The sequence below is a fragment of the Durio zibethinus genome, chromosome 2 (genome assembly GCF_047325235.1).
Source record: "Durio zibethinus cultivar Kanyao isolate XHJ-2024 chromosome 2, ASM4732523v1, whole genome shotgun sequence".
In the NCBI taxonomy this organism is placed as follows: domain Eukaryota; kingdom Viridiplantae; phylum Streptophyta; class Magnoliopsida; order Malvales; family Malvaceae; genus Durio; species Durio zibethinus.
The window spans coordinates 35,331,834-35,354,070 of NC_143163.1; the positions used below are offsets into that span (position 1 = coordinate 35,331,834).

Sequence of the window (22,237 nt, forward strand, 5' to 3'; positions counted from 1 at the left end):
TTCAAAATTAGCTTATACAAAATGTAAATAATAAAACATTTATATAAAAAAATTTAATAATAGATAGGAATTTATGCAAAATTTGAAACATGTAAAGTATGAATATTTAAATAAAACTTCAGAGTTGGCCTCGGCCTGCCCCTTGAGTCTCTCCGCCCTTTGGACAGGAAATAAATTATATATAGCCAGGGGAGAAAAAAATAAAAAGAAAGTAATTAAGAAAAGGACTAAAAATTAGCGGCGGAAAATCAGACATACAGCTGGTAGCCGTCCCTTGTAGTTGTTGTCTAGTTCGTCGTGGTTGCCTGTCTTCGGATCATTGCCAGTTCGCTCGTCAGAGTACTTCGAATCCAATAATTATATGTAGACAAAGTCCATAAATCTTGATTCTTTTTGTTAAGCATGTTTTTTTCTAAACTAAATGAAAGAGTTTTAATCCTTGAAAATTGAAATAGTACGAGTTTACCATCATTAAATCAAAGTTAAAAAAATTTGGGAAAGAAGGTATTTTAATTCAAAAGTAAACCCAAAAAATAATAGACAAATTGAGGTGATATATTCTCGATAAAATTTAATTTTAGAAAAATATTAAAAAAAAAAACGTAAGAGAGTAATATTGAATATAAAAGGTAAAATATTATGTTGTTAAAACTAAAAAAAAAAAGAAAAAGAAATTGTAAAGCATCCCAAAAAAAAGTAAGATAAAGGAAGTATAGTATTTTGGAAACATTCTTTTTGAGTTTATTTTAGTCAATAAGTTATGGTGGGGGACAAAATGAAAATACGACAATAATGAATGACTTTACAGCCTGGCAAGGAGCTTATTCATTTTTTTATTATTATATTGTAAAAAATTTTCTAAGAAATGATCCATAAAATTTTTAAATTTCACCAAAAATTAGAATATTAAAACACGTATGCTTTGGAATATTAAAATTAAGTGATATATATCTTTAGGATAAATTAAAAATATATAGATATAAATTTTTTTTATCTGAAGTTAAAAAATTATATTGAAAAATATAAAAATGGGGAAAAAATTCAATATATTATTTATGTATGGCCTACAGTATATGTGGTTGTTAGAATTATATGACAAACGGACATGAGAAACAGAATAGGATTAGTGGAAATGTAGTAAGGGGCTAATCTTGAGTAATGTGTAGTAGGTATAGTTGTGGTATTACAATTCACAATATTCCAAATCCAACTGTATTATCTTTTCTTTCCTTTTCCTCTGCCTCCGCGAATCTCTCCCTCTCTCGCTTTGTTTAGCCCTCCAAATCAATTATTATTATTATTATCGTTTTCCTCTCAAAACCAGCTTCCGCTTCCGCCTTTCCTTGTACTCGTCAATACTTTTTGTTAATAAAAAAAAAGTCTCTTTTTTACTCGTCTCTATCCAATCAGGAGCCGATGACTGGTTTTCACAAAATGGCCGGCGGAGTCGCCTCCTCCACACAAGCAGGCGACGCTTCTCCCGCATTCTTGCTCCGGCTTGTCCTCGATATCGTCTCCGGTAATGTCGCTGCTGGAACTGATAACGTCAATGTCGCGTTTAAAAGGGATTGCACGGATCTGGTAAGGAGGATAGCTCTCTTCATGCATTTGCTTGAGGATATCAGAGATTTTCGACCGTCTGATCATGATCAGGATCACGCCTCCTCTTCCTCCTCTGCTTCTTCATGGTCGCCTGATCTGGCCGTGGCTCTCCAGGCTGCTAAGCGTCTCTTGATCGTCGCCTCCACCTACAATTCCAATAATTCCTCTGTAAAGCCCCATCTCCTATTTTCCTTTTTTTTTTTTTTTTATAAAAAACTTGAGTTCTGTTTGATTGGATTATTTGATTCTATAAATTTTGATACGTTTTTACTGTTGATATGTTGCAGTGCCAGATTTTTTACCACTTAAATACTAGTAATATGTTTCATTTTGATTTTCAGTGAAGGGGTCAATTCTTATGCAAAATTGATAGAATTAGTCGACTTTTTTTTCTTCGGGGCAAGGAAATTTTCCACATGCTAATTTCTGGGTCAATTTGCTTTAACTGTGTTAGATTAACCCCACTTTGAAAAAAAAATTTGGGGCTTAAAATATTGAGTTAATATGAACTAGAAGCACAATGTGTTTTAGTCAATTGTTGTCAATTGACAGTGTTCGTCTCGGTAAATGTAGCATTTCTAATTAATCAACTGAATTGGAGATCATGAAAAATGCAGAAGGGATATTTTAATTTTCATTTTTTTTTTTTGGGGGGGGGGGTTTAGAATAGCTGCTGTTACTGGAATTTTATTGTGTTTATGCACGTTTGTTTTTAATATGTAATGTTATAGGTACGCCACTGAAATTAGCTATATCTTTATTTAAGGATGGAGCTGCCAAAAGAATTTCTTTCCAATTTCAATGTGTTACATGGAAGCTGGAGAAAGCTTTAGGGAAAATCCCATATGATCATTTTCAAATCTCAGAGGAGGTTCGAGAACAGGTTTAGCCCCAGAATTTATACGTTTTCTTCATTTTTTTTTCTATATTGACTTGCGTTTTTAACATCAACTTTTTTCTCCCAGGTATCATTGGTGAGAGCACAATTGAGAAGAGCAGCAGAAAGATATGGATCTTTGAATTCCAGAAAAGTTTCTAATGGCCTGTCCCAGCCGCTGGAAAAAGAATGTGGTGGTACCAATCATGAAATTTCAGCAAAGCTGGATAGCATTCCAGAAAATTGTGGTACTCTAAGACATGGTGCAGATAAGGCAACTAAGATATTGGAAAGAGTGAAGAGCTCTTCAACCTCTTCTGAGGTCAGCCTATTAAATGAAATTAATTCCAAAGGGCAAGACAATGTGGCTACTAAGGGTACTGGAGAAACAAAGAAGCCTGATGCACTAGTAATTCCTGATGATTTTTTATGCCCTATATCTTTGGAACTAATGAGGGATCCAGTGATTGTGGCTACAGGGCAGGTATAGTGTGCCACGACAACTACTGTTTATCATTTCTACGACAACTACTGCTCATCATTTCTATGTTTCTTTTTTTGTGGTCAACCTTTGCCTTCTAGCCGTCTCTTTTCATCCTGTCTATTGATTAGTCATCTTGATTTTACAGACATATGAGAGATCTTATATACAGAGATGGATAGATTGTGGCAACGTAACATGTCCGAAAACTCAGCAGAAGCTGGAAAATTTAACTCTAACCCCTAATTATGTTCTGAGAAGTCTGATAAATCAATGGTGTGCTAAACATAATATTGAGCAGCCAAGCGGATTAGCAAATGGTAGGCTTAAAAAGAGTGATGGATCTTTCCGTGATGTTAGCGGCGACATGGCAGCCATCCAGGCTCTGGTCTGTAAGCTGTCAAGCCGGTGCTTAGAGGAATGTAGGGCTGCTGTGGCTGAAATCCGTTCACTGTCTAAAAGAAGCACAGATAACAGGATACTGATTGCAGATGCAGGAGCAATACCTGTTCTAGTCAACCTTTTAACAACAGACGATGTGTCATTACAAGAACATGCAGTAACCTCTATTCTTAACCTTTCCATATTTGCAAATAACAAGTCTCTTATAATGCTTGCTGGTGCCGTTCCTTCCGTTGTCCAAGTCCTCAGAGCTGGAAGCATGGAAGCAAGAGAGAATGCAGCAGCCACCCTTTTTAGTTTGTCACTTGCAGATGAGAACAAAATAATAATTGGTGCATCAGGGGCAATACCAGCTTTGGTAGATTTGCTACAACATGGGAGCACTAGAGGGAAGAAAGATGCTGCAACTGCTCTGTTCAATTTATGTATTTATCAGGGGAATAAGGGCAGGGCTGTCAGAGCTGGAATCATAACAGCGCTGCTGAAGATGCTCACAGATACAAGAAACTGTATGGTTGATGAGGCTTTAACAATACTGTCTGTTCTTGCTAGCAACCATGATGCTAAGGCAGCTATATTAAAGGCAAGTACCATACCTGTTTTGATTGATCTTTTAAGAACAGGTTTGCCCCGCAACAAAGAAAATGCAGCTGCCATTTTACTTTCTCTGTGTAAGAGAGATACGGAGAATCTTGCCTACATAAGTAGGCTTGGTGCTGCCATACCCTTGACAGAGCTTACCGGGAGTGGCACGGAGAGGGCCAAGCGGAAGGCTACTTCATTGTTGGAGCATCTTCGCAAATTACAACAGCTCTGACTGTTTTGGTTGTACCAGAGAGTTTGTTAATTGTTTTCTTTTTTTTTTTTTCTATTGACTCTAATTGTTTGGCAAAATTGCCATTCCATTCCTTTCAGACATGAGAACTGAGGAGATGAGCATGAGATACAAACTCATTCTCATCGCTTTGTGTGTTCATTTCTTTCATTTATGAGTGTGTAAAAAATTCATTTGATCTCTTAATTAATGAAGATTGCTTTCCGTTTAATTGCTTGTTGGTGTTGAGAAACATTGAACATTGGTAGCCTGAGGAGTTTCATACAGCCACAGAAATTACATCTACTTATTCCGTATAAAAGAACGGATTTAAGACCGCGAAGTGTTATCGCTATTCCTTGTTCTAATAGGTGTATTGGAAAAGAGCACCTAGGTGATATTTGATTTGGGTTAATGTATAAGGTTTTTCCAGGACTGGATTTATTCGAAAATCCAACTGTGATTAATTGTAAGTAAAAAGAACATTGATAAAATCCAATGTATGAACTTTATTTTTGAAATGGACAAAACAATCTTATTCTGTTAGAATGATAGACCGCAACTGGATTTGGCCTATTCTTGGTTAAGCAAAATTTAGTGCGAAAACATCAAAACGGATGTATAAAAACGACTTTGATCGATCCTAAACTGCGTTTACAAGAAAACCAACACAGTTTTTTTGCCGCTATAAATTAACCTGCTTTATATTATTGGTATAATTTGCATGCATAAAGTATTTCTGTTGAAAGAAAAAGGGCAAAACTCGCTCATTGGTCGCTACAGACTTTTCCTTGCTAATAATAGAGAAGGCTAAAGAAAGGATAGGCAGATCACCCTTCAATAAACGAAGCCGAGCTAAAAAGAAGGCAAAGGACAAAACTTAAAAGCCGAAGTGATGGAAAATGAGCTTGAACTAGTAGCGTATGAGTTCGATAATTTTTAACACACGGTATAAAAAATGATGTAAAAAATATATAAAATTAATAAATTTAAAATTTTAATAAAAACTATATAAAATTTTTTTTTAAAAAAATTATATCTTATATTTAATGTATGAATATAAATTATTATTATATTTTATATATATTTAATATAAAACCGACATAATATGAATACATAAATTATACGATTTTTCAATTGTTATTGTTGGTTGTAGAAAAAGAAAAGTATGCTCGATTTTGGATATGCATGAACAATCCTCGTAAGCTTTTTTTCTTTTTTTTGGCTTTTAGTCTGCTTTTTCCTTAATTTCTTTTTCATTTCTCTCTCTGGTTTTCGTTAGTTTGTTTCATCACAATTAACAAGTTGCTTGGATTGAATTACTAATTTTAAGCTTTTCAATTTTGCTACTTTATAGGTGTTTGTCCATTCTGAAAGTGAAAATAATTTTCTGGCAGAAACTATACGTGCAAAATCTACATTTTAAAAGTCTTAATACCTTGAAATTCTTATAATCAAAATCAAGCCAACAATTGGGACTATACTTTTATAAATTTGAGAACTTGACCAATTTCATGCGCATGCAAAGTGAAATTGCTTATAAGATTAAGTTTAAATCTTAAACTCGAACTTTGCAAAAATCCATTTCTTAAAAAAGTTGGGAAACTATTTTGATTAAATTCTAAATTCAATACCCTTTTAATTTTAAAAAGTGTTTCTAAAAAGTATTTTTCAAGGAGCGTTAAGTAGCAGTCTCCTAAATAAAATATTTATAGCAAGTGATTTTGTCATTCATAAAAAGTTAGGGTTTGGTAAATGGAACTGTATTTCGGGGAGGGAGAATGACATTAAACAAAGAAAAGCTTTGATAAATATACCAAGCCTAGCAAGTCCTCGACTTCCAAGTTGATGAGCGGGGCTGTCAATTTAGACCATGATTGCCTCTGTCATTCAATTTCAAACATCTCAAAACCTAAAAAAACATATGCTGAAAAAAAACCCCTCTTTCTCTTTATGAGACAAATTAAATCAACCTTATCAGTCGTTCTCCCAAGAAAAATGAGAAAAAAAAATGGTTGGTGGTAGACTAAATTAACCTCCGAAGTGAGTTTTCACATATGCAGTTTGAATCTCAAGTTCTTAACAAAAAAAAAATGTCTTAATCAGTTTTCCCTTCCCGTGATTATCGCAGATCATTTTCGACAGCAGAACAAGACATGAATAATGATTTTGCTATCCTAATTTCCCCACATATCACGGGCATAAATTCGGAAATTGCCTAACGTCCTTCTGTTTGGGAATGGGTATATTAAATTATATTTATTTGTATGGTAATTTCAATAAAAAATTATATTTATATGTTTTTTATGAATATATTTGTATGGTTATTGAATTGATTTTGCACGTTTTTCTTTTTTAATAAAATATTACAATTTCACAATAAAAAAAATTATAAATATTAAAATTTGAATAACAATTTATTAGATATCATTTTTTTAAAGATAATTATACGAGTAAATTGGATTAAATTTAGAATTTTAAATGATTTATTTTAAATTATATTGGTATACGTAAAATTATTAAATTGTAAAGGGTTGAAATTTAGTTAGTTATGTATAGTAATTTTTGATTGAAAGCGATAACTTACGTCCCATTTTATTTTGTTTTGTCAAACATAAACTTTGGCCGATTTCAAAAGGTTTGCCCTCTTTGTTGACCAGTGATCCCCTAGCATCAACTAATCATATATATCACCCACCATAAATCTTAAATGGTTTAAAGTAGGCCAAAGAGAAACCAAACAAGTTTTGTGGTTTAATTAATAATTCTCTGTCAGAGACAAAAGCTATTATTGCTAGCTGCTTACAACTAACCAGAGTAGTAGGAAAATGGGGAATAGCCTGGGTAGGAAAAAGACTACCAAGGTCATGAAGATAAACGGGGAAACATTCAAGTTGAAGACCCCGGTGAAAGCTGAAGAGGTGGTGAAAGATTATCCAGGACATGTTTTGCTAGAATCGGAAGCTGTTAAGCATTTTGGTATTCGAGCTAAGCCTTTGCAGCCACATCAGAACTTGGTGCCCAAGAGGCTTTACTTCTTGGTAGTGTTGCCAGAAGCTCCCAAAGAACGAGTTCCAAGAAAGGTTTGGTCGGGTATAAACATGAGTGCTAAAGACAGGCTCGAGAGCCTGATGCTGTCGAGGAGGTCTGTATCTGATCTCACACTCATGAAACCAAAAAGTGTAACACCCGAGGAGTCTGAAGAAGAAGGAGGGTCTAAGAGTGGAGCAATGAGGGTAAAGATGAGGCTATCCAAGGCAGAAGTGGACAGGTTGATGAAAGAAAGCAAAAATGAGGCAGAGGCAGCAGAGAAAATCATGCAACTTTGCATGGCAAATACCAGAAACAGCCCACGTGAAGCTACGCAGAATGGAAAGGATGGCATGTTTATGCAGCAACAAGTGCATTGGAAGGGTAGCCATGGAAGTGACGTCGGAGCAGGTATGAAGGCCCGTGAGGTTAGTTTCATCAGACAATGATCCTGTTTTCATGGTATTTTTCATTGGTTTTTTTTGTTTTTCTCCCCAATTTTTTAATCTTAAACAAGACGGTCATTAAATATGGTGATAGAAGTTGACATTTTTTATTTGTTATCAGTTTAGTTGCGAATTATGAATGGTATGACGTACGTAATAGGAATTGAGAGGATTTTGTGAAGTCGGTGGACCACAACAAAGTACTAGTAATTAGAAAATGAATTTTATAGGACTCGAGATTTTGCTTCACATATTTTCTATTCATTGTTTGGGTCCCCTGAATTCTCTCTTATTAACTTTCAAGTCGTCGAGGACATGGTTTTGAATTCTGATTTTTGAAGCAAAAAAATCAAGGTTTTCAATGCATTTCATCTCATCCTTGGATGTTTCTAAAACCAAAATTTTGGATCTTGGCCCTACAAATAGATGCATCTGATTTGATTTTATGGCTTATATTGACTTGTATCAAAACTTAAGCTAGCTCTGGTTCCATGCCACATCAATCTAGACTCATGTGAATTTGACCAAAGAGCAAGGTTATATTAATCTTCAATAAAAAGAAGTTCATAATATCATTTGTCATAGGAGAGAATATATATCGATTTAAATTAATTCAGAGATTAGCTTCATTGATTTATATAATCATTTTTTAAAAAATAACATATAATATAAGATTCAAATTCTAACAATTGGAACTGCTTTCTTTATCCTTATATTGTAATCTTTTTATACAAAAAAAAAAAAACCTTGAACCCTGTCCTGGTACAGTCTTCTTAACAGCTGATCAATATATGAACCAAGTCCAAGATTCGTTGTTTATCGCTCGATAAATCTATCAAATCCAAATGAGGAATAAGGGGTAACCTACAAACTTTTGGACTGAAGAGATCAACCTTTCCTTTCTTTCTGTATACTATAAAATTTTATTATACGTTGTTTGACAATTTTAATTATCACAGTCTACCCTTTCTTCATCACGTCATTTCCCATGACCATTCAAGGGAAGAAAATTTATGAAAAATAATTGACTAAACTAAATGATTTATTGACTTTAATCTGTTTGAACTTTCTAGACATGCACGCGCGTCTTGTCTTGCGATGCATATAATTAAAAGAAAAAAAAACAAGTTGAAAATCATCATAGAGAAAAATTCCTATACTATGCAATTTTTCAATTCCATATGGTTCATCAGTATTTTCAAATTGAATTGTTTGATTAATATAATGGAATGATCAGAAACTTACTCAAAATTTTGTTTTGTTTTGTTTGTTCATCACAGAAAAGGGTGAGCTTCATGCCAATCAATGAAGGAGGGAGCCAAATAGCAGTTAGTTCTTAACAAATCCAAAGACGAGAAATTACGTATTCTAAATAAATAAGAGCAAATTAAGCAATGGAAGAAGTTTCATATATACTCCATAGTCGTTTTTCCACATCCTCTCCTAGCTTGATCAGTTGTTTTTGTGTACATACAACAAATTTAGCTACTTTCAAGCTTTTTAGGGAATTTATGAAAGAGCTTAGAATGAGAGATGTAACCCTTTGCCTGGGATGATTATGGAAAACTTCTGCAATGACTCTCTCTCTCTCTCTCTCTCTCTCTCTCTCTCTTTATATATATATATATATATTAATCATATATATTTCATCAAAACTGTTTTATGGTATCTTTTCTTTAATTTTTGGGGGCAAGAGCTAAGTTTACCCACTCAAATATGGTTTGGTACTTATATTTTTAAGTTTTTATTTTTCAATAAAAATATTAAAGGTAAAAAATAAAAAGTATAAATATAAACGAAACAGAACCTAAATAACTAATTTTTCTAGTTATATATTTTTTAAAAAAATAATTAGTAATTTACGAATAAATTTTTTAAATTAATCTTCAAGATAAACTATAACTCTATTATAAGTAATTTTGGACCGTGGTTAAATAAATTATTTTTAAGAGCATTGACAATATTAGTAAAAAATAAAATAGAAACATGGAATAAAAGTCAACCATTACGAAAAGAAAAAGCAACATATATAGTGTCAAAAAGAAAACCACAACAAAGCTTGAAAATCTTAATTTTCAAAAAAAAAAAGAAGGCAATAACATGCGGCGAAAACAAAAAAGATTGAATTAATTGAAATGGATACGTTAGAAACGGAGGGCTTATTCTTTCGAAGGTCAATTGCTATTGGTGAATAAATAAAATAGTTTTGCTGACGAGTGCTTTAAAAGCATTGAGGTTATGATCATATTAGATAAGTCACAATTGTCGATGCAGTTATATTAATCATTAATTATTACATTAATATAAAATATCACTATAAATAGTAATTTAATTAATTTTAAATACTAAAAATAATAAAAAGTAGTAATACTCCTGTTATTAGAGCTATATGCTTTTGTGAAAGAGAAGTAGTGTTCTCACAAGTAACATAAACCCAACTTATAATGTGTATTATTGTCTCCCCTTTTCCTTCAAAACTTAAATTTTAAAGGCATCCAGGAACAGAAACTTTTATATAAATCAATTGTCTATGGGTCTTTTTAAAATAAGGTTTCTGAAGCTGGAATGAAACTACAAAAGAAAAAAAAAAAAACATAAAATTTAGTAGCAAGGATAGGAAAATTCGCACTGTTCTTCTGTTGGTTTAAAGAAACATGTTTAGATTATTTTTCACAAGTGAGGTGAAATGCAAGTTTAAGAAGCGTTCAATGCCTAGCACCTCAACACAAATTATCAAATCTCACGTTAGAAGCTTCACCTGTCTTGGGAAAGCTTGGTTTCAAATTTTACTTATGACACTACTCGAATAAATGTACAGGTACAATGTTCAGACTTTGCCAACATTCACTTGACCTGTTAATGAAGTGCTTGATTCTTTGTTTAATAATAAGAATTCAATTCAAATCCTGACACTCAAATATAAAAAAAAAAAAAAGTTTAGACTTTAGACAAACCATTTCCAAACCTCCCAACTAAATTTGACACGTAAAATTTGCTACTCAAACTCAACCAATGCTTAGAGCTTTACATGCACATGGATGAACAACTTTAAGGTCCAAGTTTCCTTCACCTGCTGCTTCCTAAAGAGTCAAAAATATAAAAGCTCTAATGAAGTCGTGTTAAAGTTGAAAAAGAACCTTTGTTTCTTCAGGAAAACTTTTGCACATCCACAAGATTAGAGAGAAAATATAAACATTACACAAGAGCCCTTAACTCTTCCCTTTCTTCAGAGGTCATAAAAAAGAGCCCTCAAAAAAGAAAACTTTGTTCCCCCCTCCACTTGTAGTTGTAGATTTTTTAGTTGTAGGCCAATTCTACCCACCATGAAATGATTTTGTGGAAAGAAAAAGACGAGGATCAAAGAGAACAATACCCATGGGAGAGAGAGCTTTTGGCCGTTTCATTTATGTCAGCAATTACAATTTCTTACGCCTTATTAATGAACCAATGAATCAATGATGATACAGATCATGAAGTCCATTGATCAGGTACTGTGAGAAAATAAGTAGTTATAGCCTTCCGGAATCTTTTCTTGTACTGTTTTGGAGAAATAATTGTTGGAGATGCATTCTTTGGCCCACCGAGTATCCCAGATGCCTTAACCCATGTCTCCAAGTGCTTATCCCAGGTATATTGTCTCATGAAATCAATAATTCCCAAAACCAGCTCCTTGCGCTCCTCATCCACTCCAACCAGCAATGAATAATCCATGACATCGACTGACTGAAAAGCACAGCAAAAGACATTCAATATATAATACGCAAATAGGAAAAAGAATCTTAAATCCTATGGATGAACTTGCATAACATCATGAAGATTTTGGTTACAGCATCACATTCAAAACTTATTCCTACTTCAACATAGACCATGAATAATTTGAAAGATGATGAAGCATTTTTACAAGTTCTAATGGTAAAAGCAACTTACTGCCAGAAAATATGTATCATTCCACATAGCTCTCTCGAGACTTCTCTTTGCCTTGCTTCCAAGAAAAATAGGCTCGGTTCGCAGTGTTTCTAAAAGATTCATATCTAGCAGTACTTTGTTTGCCCCTGTTGTATCTGGATTGTATCGTGATCTTGCAGAGCCCTTAAGATCATAAATCCTTGAGATACTTCTTCTAAAAAATAGGTTCTCCATCACCATAAGATCCATTTTTGTTTCTTTGCCACCTTTCAGGTGTTTTACAGAGACCTATCATCGAGCCAACCACAAAGAATTACAATAAAACCTTGAAATATTAGTCCTACACAAGCTAACTGGACGCACAGAAACAATGCCTTCAAAAGATAAAGTATGAGGACAAACCTGATAAATACCAAGAACTTTTGCAAGGCAAGTTGGGCTTCCTGAGCTAAGAGAATCCATCAAATACTTGAAATATTCCGGAGCAAATTCATGAAACGATTCTAACTCAGTCTTTTTTACTTGTTTTATAATGAATCTCTCATCTAATGATTTGCCAAAATACACATTGCTCTTTCCCCCATGTGCACTCCATTTCTGACAGCGGCTCAAGGAACGCAAAAAATCCACTTCAGTAGGGCAACATTTTCTTCTAAGAGAATCAAATTGTTTTGCAAAGTAACAAGTAACAGAAAACTTCACTTTGCCACCAGCAGCAGAAGAATCATCTCCAAAAGAAACTGTTAAATGTGGAGACCTTTTCGTATCAGGAAACATGGCACCCACAGATGATGTGGAATCTTCAGAGCCAAAACTTCCATAATGACTATAAAGCAGGTCAAGAGAGCCAAATGGCTGCCAGGGTGAAAAGCTGGAAGTTGCAGGATCTTCTTTGCTCCTTTCACTAACACTCCAGCCTCCTCCAATTTCATTGGACTTATCAGTAACCCACTCATCATATTCTTTGGAACTAAGAGCGTATGATATTATACTTGCAGGATCATTGTCATAAACAGCAATAACAATATCACTATGGCCCCTCTGCGGAAGAAGTAGCCGAGCCCCTTCAGCCACATGAGATGCAGAGGTGATTAAAGTGGGCGTGGAACTGAGTAATAAATTCAACTTTTGTTCCTCTAGTGGCAATATATGGGAGTAAGTCCTTGATACATTAGAAACGGGATCTCTAAACATACTCCTGTAATCTCCAGAAGCATGGAAAGATCTAACCGTAGACAAATGCAATGAAGAGGGATACATTCCTTTCTGACTTCTTTCTTCGAATCTCAATGCAGAATCAAAAGAATGAAGCCTCCTTGGGAATGCTACCTTTCTCAAAGCAAGATTATAGATTTTATTTGTTGGCCTGATCAAACCAGATTGGGCCCCATCACCCTGAAATGCTTCTGGAGGTTGAACTTTCAATGCAAGTATATCAGTGCCGGTCCAAGCAGAATCTATTCTTTCAGATAGAGTAGATACAGGAGAAGGGATGCTTTCATCTGGCTGCTTATTCTCCTCTCTCCTTTGATTGTATAATGCCAAGTCAGATTCTTCCGGCACAACAGAATCCAAGGTTGGTAAACCAGAATTCTGCTCCAACTGTAAGTCATTCTTAGGAGGCTGCTGTGAATCAGAGGATCTGCAGGCATTTTGTTCATGAGCATCAAGTTTCCCATCCTTCAAATGATCCACGTCAGCTTTGACAGCAGAACCCTTGTTAAAAAGAGAGTCCAATGAATGAAGTTGCTGATCCCAAACATGCAAACCAATTAGAAGCGAACGCCTTAAGCAATTCAGTTCTAGGATGTCCACAGCTGCTACACCCAGTTGTGAAGTCTCCATAACAATTGGCTGTAGCAAACTCTATAAACAAAGAAACCAGTAAATGATAAAATTCATCTTTCAACAGCACAGTTAGAAGATAACAGAGATACACATAATACTGCATACATACTACCAAGTAACCTTCAAGATCGTATCAGTAACTAATATTCAGTGGGCTTACATTATAATCATTTCTCTCCTTTCGAATCTGATCTCTCAGTTCCATAATGTGATATGGTAACTCACTTGCATTTGAGGATTGACAACCGGCAGAATTACTCTTCTGTTCAATGCTGTCAAGTACATCAGATACCTCCCCATACAACATTTCCATTTTGAGCATTAGCTATAGAAGGAGACAGAATAGTCAGTAAGTTCAGAATATGCCTATTTCACTGGCAGAAGAACAAGAGGAAAAATAAATAACAAACCTCAGCTGCCTCTTTTCTAATCCACTCCTGCTGAACGTCTCCACTAAATTCAAGCATTGATGGGGGCAAATGTACCGACAGTATGTCGATTGGGGAATAGCGGAAGAATGCAACCATGTTGCCAAATCTGTGAAATGATACTACTCATAACTATCAACATCATACTTAACTGTCAAAGAAGATTAAAGATTTAAAACTTTACAGCATTTACCCATAGAATCGAAGGCAATCCCTCTGCAATGAATGACCACAGGTTGCAACACGATTAGCAGTGGCATGATTTGAAAAACTAAGCTCCAAAAACTTTCCAAAAGAAAGTCCCCAGGCAGCATCAGACATAACTACTCTATGAGTTGCAGGAGGAACACCATCTATATGAGAACACCTTAGGCATCGATGCCACATCCATATCTTCCCATCCCGTTCACCAGGCAGCTTAAGAGAGGAAAGGTGTCTTACATTGATTGTCAGATTTCCTTGCTGGTGGGTATAACATATGACATGAGCTTCAGCTGGCTCATTACATGAACGGCAGCAAGTTGCCTGTAAAGAAAACATATTAAATTAAATAATAGAAACATAGAACCACTAATCTCAAATGAAGACATGCAAGGTTTCAAATGAGTTACTTGATCAAACAGGTCATCACGAAGATATCTTCCCAGTGGTTTATCAAAAGAGCCATAAAACTTTATTCGCAGGAGCCGTGAACGTTCACATACAGTTCCTTTCAGAACACATCGGCTTGAAAATGAAACCAATATACTCTGGTAAGTGTCAGTGGCTGAAAAGTATTCGCTGGAAGCTTCATCTTCATCAATCTTTTCAGATTTTGCCAATTCATGAATCTCACCATGATGTCTCTCCTCTTCAGTCATGGTTTCCTGCAATTCAGATTGTGGAAAATCTCTAATATCACAAGGCAACATAGTGGACATCTTCAAATCCTTGAATTGTTCCAAAGAACACATGTCTAAACCCGCAATAGGTGCCAAATCATCAGTCAATGCATCAAGAACAGAACCACCAGATGAAGGAAAAAAATTAATTTGACCATACTGCTCGGACAACAATTCCAATCCTCCTTGCTCGGGATTGAGACTTAGAGATGCATCATTCTGAGTAGAAGCATTGACTATTGCATTCAAATTGGATGGAGAAAAGGAACTAGGTATAACTGAATCGGTATTGTCAGCCTGCATTTTCTCTGGTACAGCAATAGAACGTTTTACTTTCATCTTAGGCAGAGTAGCACCTTCATCAGCAAGGAAGGAAGTCTCAAGAGACAAGTGATAAGCTGCAAAAACAGCATACTGGACAACATGTTTAACCTTCTTTAGTTCTTCACGAGATCTTCCCCTCAGCAGGACCTATAATGAGAAACAAAGCAATGTAATTAGAAACAATCATGCTAAACACCTTTGGAAGATTCTGGCGTGAATATCACATATATTTCATTCAAATACAGATCCATGAATACATTCCTACAAGAAAGATTGGCATTCTATTTCATCAAACATGCAAATGTCCATGCATTTACTAGCCCAATGCTATTTTAACCATACACAAAAGCAGATCAATTACCACTCCTCAACAGCCTATAATGATCAGAAAGAGAGGACAAACAACATGGAAATAAATTACATCTAATCTTTCAACACATTTCTCCTTTTCCCACTTTCAGCACTAAATATGTAACTAGAACTGTGGCACAATAACTCAGATATAATCAAATCACTCAATTTCCAATGGTATCATAGTGACAAACACACACATAAACAGAGGGACAGAGGGAGGGAAGGGCATGAAAGCATTTACTAGAAAAAGAAAAAAGAGCCACGGAACCATACTATTGTTGTCATAGAAAGGGAACAAAATCTAAAACAAAAATATTTGGAAAGACCTCAGGTAAAAATGTTTGTGCCACAGAGAAGAAAAAGCCAAATTAATTGAAATGATGGAAACACAGGAGTTTCAGGACTGGAAGCAACTGAAGCATCAAAATACTCATAATTTAAAATGTGGACACCCAATGTATACCATATCATGCCTACAAAAGAAGATGGGAGCTTACATTGTTCAAAATTTACACAATTTAAGTGACATAACAGATGAATCATATGCATAAATAGAAAACATTACCGTGCAACCTAAACGCCTGGGACAGCCTTCAAAGAACATAAGCGTTTTCGATGGTTTTTTGTTAAACTGCTTGGCCATCTCATGTTCTTCAGATACTTTCTCCAACCGGAAGAGTTCACAATGCCCCAATTGTGTAGTAGATAAATTATCAATTGAAGGACAAACAAGAGCACCAGTGCACCTTGCTATACGCTCCAGTAATGTCCTTTTCACATTGAGTACTAATGAAATTTCCTTTGCAAGTAGATACTCTTGGACATACGAAGACACACTCTTTTCTACCAGTAGAACATTGGGGCGAAGAGCCTCAATCTTTGCAATGATCATCTTGAGATGATCATTTTCCTGTCCAAATGGCAAACATTTAGAACACATGCACACAGAACAAACACAAATGCAATTTGTTTCAATCATGGAAAACCTTTTATTAATCTGCAAAAATGGAACAAGTTTTTTGAACAAACCTGTTGAAGTAATGTATTAAAAGATGCCAGCTGATTTGGAACTTTCAGATATTCAAGGGATCCTCCTAAAAGAAGTAATCTAGGATTTTTGTATTGAGAGATCATCCGCTTGTGTTTGATATTTTTGGTACAGACCACTCCCTTGACAAGGGTGCTGCAAGAATGATGAAATTCACAAGTTAAGAACTTCTAATAAGAATCCCAAAGGGAAAAGCAATAGAACATTTGAACTTTAGAATATCTGAAGAAAGTGAACGCAGCCCACACCTCTCACTGGGAGTTCCTGATGATATACACTTAACCTTCACATAATCCACGGGATCCATACTGCCTCCTCTGCTAGTATCTGGTTTAACGAAATTTGCAGCTTGCCATGCTATTGCTGTGACAATGTCAAGCCAGTCCCCACCATTATCCTCTTTACCAACTTTGATACCCTCACCCTGTAAAAGTTGCGACACAAGAGCCCTAAAATGCCCCTGTATTACAGCTCTGAGAGGTTCTTTGTTTCCCTCATTTTGTTTCTCCCTTGCTGGGAACATACTTGAAAAGCCAGTACTTGATGAGAACATTGCACCAGAATCCCCAATATCATCATCTTCATCATCATATGTAAAGAAGTTACTCTCTGCCTCATCATTCTCATCCTCAGGTGGTGGGGGAAACCATATTAGACCATTGTTTTCAAAATCCAACGGCTTTTGTGACTTTGCATATTGATTATGAAAAATAGACATGTCATCAGAGTAATCATCAGTATTCTCTGGTTCATCGATCCCTGTCCCTGGCTTTCTCAAAACAGCCATGCTTTCTTGATGAAAGGGACCAACATACTGAGCCATTGGGCTCCCTTCTAGCCTCCACCGTACAGAACGCCCAACCCTATAAGGAGTAAAATTGTTCCTAGAGGGGCTGACCGAAGGACTTGATCCCACAGACTTAAAACTGCAGAAATCATGTCTAACACTAATACTACTTGAATCTATATCTGAAACATCTTGACAATATCCAGCCAAAAGGCTCAAAAAGTGCTTATCAGAATCATCAGCATCTTCCTCATCACTCCTACACCAGTAAATAGACAAATAACAACACATTCACAACCAGGAGGAAAACATGATTAAAAACAAGGTTAAGAACAAAACTAACTTTAGGAGGTTAATGGAATGTCTCCTATATACAAAAAAAAAAGATGAATATTCCAGCACGGCTAAGCAAAAGTATACCTGGTGGGAGATCCCCGAGTAGATACTGGAGAAAGATGAGAACTAAATGAACTCATACTCTTGCCAGTTACCCCATGTAGAGAAATCCTGCAATCACGGGCTTCAAGATATTGGGCAAGATGATCATTCCTGACAGATTCACTATTCACAGAATAAGGGGATGCTGGTTCTGGGCTCTCCCGGGGAGACTCAGAAGGATGTACTTTCTCACAATACTTCCTTCCCCCACTTTCACGCCTGGTGTTAGCCCCATCACAACAAAACTTGCAAGATTTAACACTTATCATCTTAGAAAAATCATTATCCTTTGCATTCTCAGATAGATCAACAACAACAGGTGATTCATATCCTTCAACGCATTTAGAACATAGCCAACGGCTACAACTTTGGCAACGGTATCTATGAGAGAATTCATCAACAAACTTCACATTACATTCACAACAACACATTTTTTTGCAAACACAGCTTTCAAGCATCTCAAATTCTTCTCCAGCGAAACAGGAAAGATCACTTGCTCCCCATGAAATCCAAGACCTAACTTTTTCTATTAGCTCTAATAGTGAACTATCAGGTATTCCCATAAGAATCCCAAACAACCCCCACCGTAATTCCTATCTCCCTCTTTTCTCCTTGTTGTTATTCTTCTAAATCAGTATTTAAGAAAAAAAAATCTTGAGTTTGATATAGAAATATTGGAAATATAATAAAAACCCACAATAAAAATGGTGAGTTTTAATTGATTTTTTAGGGTATGTGTTTTTATGAGCTTACAATTGATTGATTTTGACCTTTTTTTTTTTGTTTCTTTTCTCAAAGGTGTCAATAAAAGGAAAATGAAATTAAAATCCTCCGAGGAATCACAAAATATTTCCAAGGAGGAAACTAAATCAAAATCTTGCCCACAAGCTAATTTGTTTTTTTACTAAATCACAAATCTCATAACAACAGTATTATTATTTACACATCAAAAATCACAACAACAATATAAATAAGAAGCCAACAAATTCCCCAATCACGAATTCAACGACAATAATATAAACCCTAAATTTTAAAAATCCAACATAAATTTGACCCAAAAAAGGAAAAAAAAAACCCAGAAATATCCCAGAAATTCAGAGCTTAACCAATCACAGATTTATCAAGAATGCATCCATAGATTGATTCAAGCATCAAAATCCCTGTGACTTATAGTGGGTGTTACTTTTTAGTTTTTCAAACCAAATCTAGAGAGAACGAAAATTCAAGCACTAGAAAAACCCACAAGAATAGGAAGAAGAAGAAACAAGAAGAAATATTACGTATTAAATAAGGCAAGCAAGAGAACAAAAAAAAAAGGCCTTTTAGTGATTTAAAGAGAAGAATAAAAATGATTAAAGCAATGAAGAAGAAGAATAAATAAGAGGCAAAATGAGGATCCGAAGAAGTACGGAGAAGGTTCCCTTTCTACCGGAATCAGCACGCATTTCCGTCAATTCTGCACTCTCTGTCTCAACAACAACACTCTTCTTTCCCCTTTTCTTATTTTCTTTCTTTTCTTTTCCCTCCCTTACTATTCTATCACCTCTTCTGTCTTCTTTCATTTCCCTTCCTTCCTTATTCTCTCTCAAATACTATAATAATATTTCTCTCTCTTCTTTTGCTTTTCTTCTTTATTTGAACGTTTGATTAATCAGGGTTTGTCGGTATTGTATTTTATTGAGTGAAATTTGTACCTGATTGCTCATTATTCTTTTTCTTTTTATTTATTCATTTTTTTTTATTTCTCTTACGTCCTCTCTCTTAAAAGCTTTCTCTTTTCATTGGTCAGCATCCATGTTTAAAGTTTTTACATTTTTTAATGCATATTGAATATTAAAATTTTATATTATGAATATACTTAAGAGCCATGCATTTATCACATACCAATTCTTTTCTAAATTTTTAATTTGACTTTAAATATGAAGTAATATTTTTCGTAATGAAATTCAATATTTTGTGATCTCTTCATAAGAGTTATTTTTTTTTTAGTTTGAATGTTGAAAATTTAATTTTTGATAATATTAAATATAAAACAAAACGGGTTCGATTAATAATCTTTATAGACAAAGTTTGAGAATAATTAAAAAATCCTTTCTAACTACTGTTTTTAAGTATTCTTTAAGATTAGTTAAAAGTAAGAATTTTGCTAAATGATTTTTTTATTGAAAATCTCATATGCATTTATAGACCAAAAAAATCTTAAATACAAAAAAATATATATTTAAAAAAATTCCATTAATGCATTTTTTTAATTTAATAAAAAGAAGACAACGAATTTAATAACATTTTTCCATAAATATTACAAAAAACAAAACTAATCTCAAATACATGATATTTTATAAAGTATAATAAAATGACATATTTTATCCTAAATCATAAAATAACTTGTCTACTTGAAAATTTTTGTTAAGGAAAAAAATTCACTAAGTTTTATAATAATTTAAAAAATTATAAAGTCAATTTCAACCTTAGCATTTATTAAATGTAGATGAATTATTATGACGCAATGAATGAGTTACTTGCATTAAATATGAAAATAAATATTAATAATAAATATATTTTAAATAAATCAGAGCTTAGTTAATCTAATCACAGTTGTAGTATTTTTAAGTCTATGGATGATGTTGGGTAATAAGGAAGGATTTGCGTCATTCCATTTTTTATTAACTAACTCTAACACGCATTTTCTAACTGCGTGTAAGACACGTTCCGTTGACAACTTCTAGAATTTGATCAGTCTACTGGGTCAGGTTTGCGGGTCTCTTTTGACCCGATCTTTGGAAAATCCTTTTACAATTTCTTGATTGGGCTTTTTTATACCTTTGCACACTTTTTTTTTTCTATTTAAATGCTCGTTTTTATTTAATGGAAATTTTTCCTTCTTAATTTGCAAGAAATTTCCAACACATAAATTAAAAAAAATTTATATTTAGAGTTAGAATTAGAGTTGATATCGAGTCGGATTCGAAGCGAGTTTTACTCTCCCCAAATTAAACTTGCCCTTAACTTGACCTTACCATAAATTTTTTTTATTTTTTTATATCCGAACCCGACCCTCATCCCAATCCGATATTATATAAATTGTATCCGATCCGATCGGATCAAAAATTAATAAAATATTATTTTTTAATATAAAATATTATTTTTTAAAAATATTATTATATAAATATATATAAATAATTAATTAATTAAAAAATTATTTTTATATATATATTGGGTCGAATTTACTTAAAACTTAACCCCGATTTTTTTTTCATGCTATTCGATCCGACCCGACCTAATACTCAATTTTCAAAAAAAAAAAATCAACCCTAAAAAATCAAATCGAATTGAAACCCATCGAATACGAATTTTTTTACCTTCTCTAATTAAGATGAGTGCAAGTGTTACGAGGACTCTTCGCTACATTAGTCCCCTAAACATAAACTTATCAATTTTAGAAACGTAAAAAAATAATATATTAAAATAATATAAAATAACTGTTTAATAAAAATTTAAAATAAATATATAATATTTTATATATATTTACTATAAAAATAAGTATAATATAAATATATAAATTATCAAATTTATATTATGATTCATAAGAATCCAGTAAAATAAAACAAAAAATGCAAACAAGACAATCCATTATCAATTCACTTCATTTCATAATAAAATCTATCACATTGACTCTACTAGGACGGTTGGTAATTTTGTACTAGTTTTGGATCTTCTTTTCAGTTATAAAAAAATCATAATCTTTCGTAATTATCGTTTTGTACCACTCTAATGATGGATCCCTATACTTCAAACTTCAAATAACTATTTTAATTTAATTAATTTATATAATTATTTATAAAAATATTATTTAATAATTTTAAATTTTAACATTATAAAAAATAATTATTTTAATTATTTTAAACATAAACTGATTTTGAAATTTGAAAAATAAATCTCAAATCCTAAGCTGCGTAACCCATCTTAAAAAAAAAAAAAAAAAAGGAGTGGTGTGACATGGCATGTCCCATGAACATTTTTTGCCGGTAAGGTGGGTTTGGTGGCATTAGTTTGGCATTAAATTTGGTGAGAAGATAACATCTACAAAGGTGCGGGTGACTGCGTACCGCCAAGCCAAGGTGTGCCGAAAGATGAGCCTTTTTCTTTTTTTTTTCCAAATTTGTTCTCCCTTCTTTATACTATTACTATTATTTTGCAGTTGGCCTTTTCTATGGGTTTTTTTTTTCTTTTCTTTTCTTTTCTGTTGAATAAAAAAGTCTAACCAATTCTGCTTGAACACTATTATGATATTATAATATAAATACAAATTTTCTCATTTGTTAAAAGAAAATTTTGGCAACATGAACAAAATATACAAACTTATATGTAATGAAATTTTTGAAGATCATTATTCGATAATCGATCAAAAAAAAATTTAAAACTTTATAAATGAAATTTAAATCATTAAATATCTCATTTAAATGAATTTAAAAAGTAGTCACTGAAAGCAAAGGATAAGAGTAGACATTTTTCTTCTTCATCGTCATTTAGGACTCATCTCCATGCGAGAATATGTTTTTTTTTCTTTTTTT

General features: G+C 33.7%; 3 protein-coding genes across 6 annotated transcripts; 2 read left to right on the forward strand and 1 right to left on the reverse strand.

Moving 5' to 3' along the window:
• The first annotated feature begins 1,124 nt into the window (after positions 1-1,124).
• On the forward strand, positions 1,125-4,408 carry LOC111318030 (U-box domain-containing protein 11-like). 2 transcript variants are annotated; one of them, XM_022920642.2, is made up of 4 exons: positions 1,125-1,770; positions 2,369-2,485; positions 2,568-2,963; positions 3,109-4,408. In XM_022920642.2, exons 1-4 carry the CDS (start codon positions 1,417-1,419, stop codon positions 4,177-4,179), a joined length of 1,938 nt encoding a protein of 645 aa, XP_022776377.2. In that variant the 5' UTR covers positions 1,125-1,416; the 3' UTR covers positions 4,180-4,408. The 2 variants fall into 2 exon arrangements, with proteins under 2 accessions (XP_022776377.2, XP_022776378.2); XM_022920643.2 differs by having other exon boundaries at positions 1,131-1,770; positions 2,369-2,473.
• A 2,475-nt stretch (positions 4,409-6,883) lies between these two features.
• LOC111317509 (uncharacterized protein At1g66480-like) lies at positions 6,884-9,233 on the forward strand. Of its 2 annotated transcripts, none has more exons than XM_089743051.1 (2): positions 6,884-7,617; positions 8,933-9,233. In XM_089743051.1, the coding sequence occupies exons 1-2, from the start codon at positions 7,005-7,007 to the stop codon at positions 8,959-8,961; spliced, it is 642 nt and encodes a 213-aa protein (XP_089599177.1). In that variant the 5' UTR covers positions 6,884-7,004; the 3' UTR covers positions 8,962-9,233. The 2 variants fall into 2 exon arrangements, with proteins under 2 accessions (XP_089599177.1, XP_022775677.1); XM_022919942.2 differs by having other exon boundaries at positions 6,885-7,634.
• A 1,538-nt stretch (positions 9,234-10,771) lies between these two features.
• On the reverse strand, positions 10,772-19,689 carry LOC111318031 (putative 1-phosphatidylinositol-3-phosphate 5-kinase FAB1C). 2 transcript variants are annotated; one of them, XM_089753820.1, is made up of 12 exons: positions 19,076-19,356; positions 17,649-18,047; positions 16,690-17,487; positions 16,423-16,576; positions 15,959-16,303; positions 14,446-15,186; positions 14,028-14,359; positions 13,817-13,943; positions 13,567-13,731; positions 11,961-13,424; positions 11,580-11,846; positions 10,772-11,375 (listed from the first exon to the last, which is right to left on the reverse strand). In XM_089753820.1, exons 2-12 carry the CDS (start codon positions 17,933-17,935, stop codon positions 11,121-11,123), a joined length of 4,935 nt encoding a protein of 1,644 aa, XP_089609946.1. In that variant the 5' UTR covers positions 17,936-18,047; positions 19,076-19,356; the 3' UTR covers positions 10,772-11,120. The 2 variants fall into 2 exon arrangements, with proteins under 2 accessions (XP_089609946.1, XP_022776379.2); XM_022920644.2 differs by having other exon boundaries at positions 17,649-19,689.
• Between the last annotated feature and the right edge of the window lie 2,548 nt (positions 19,690-22,237).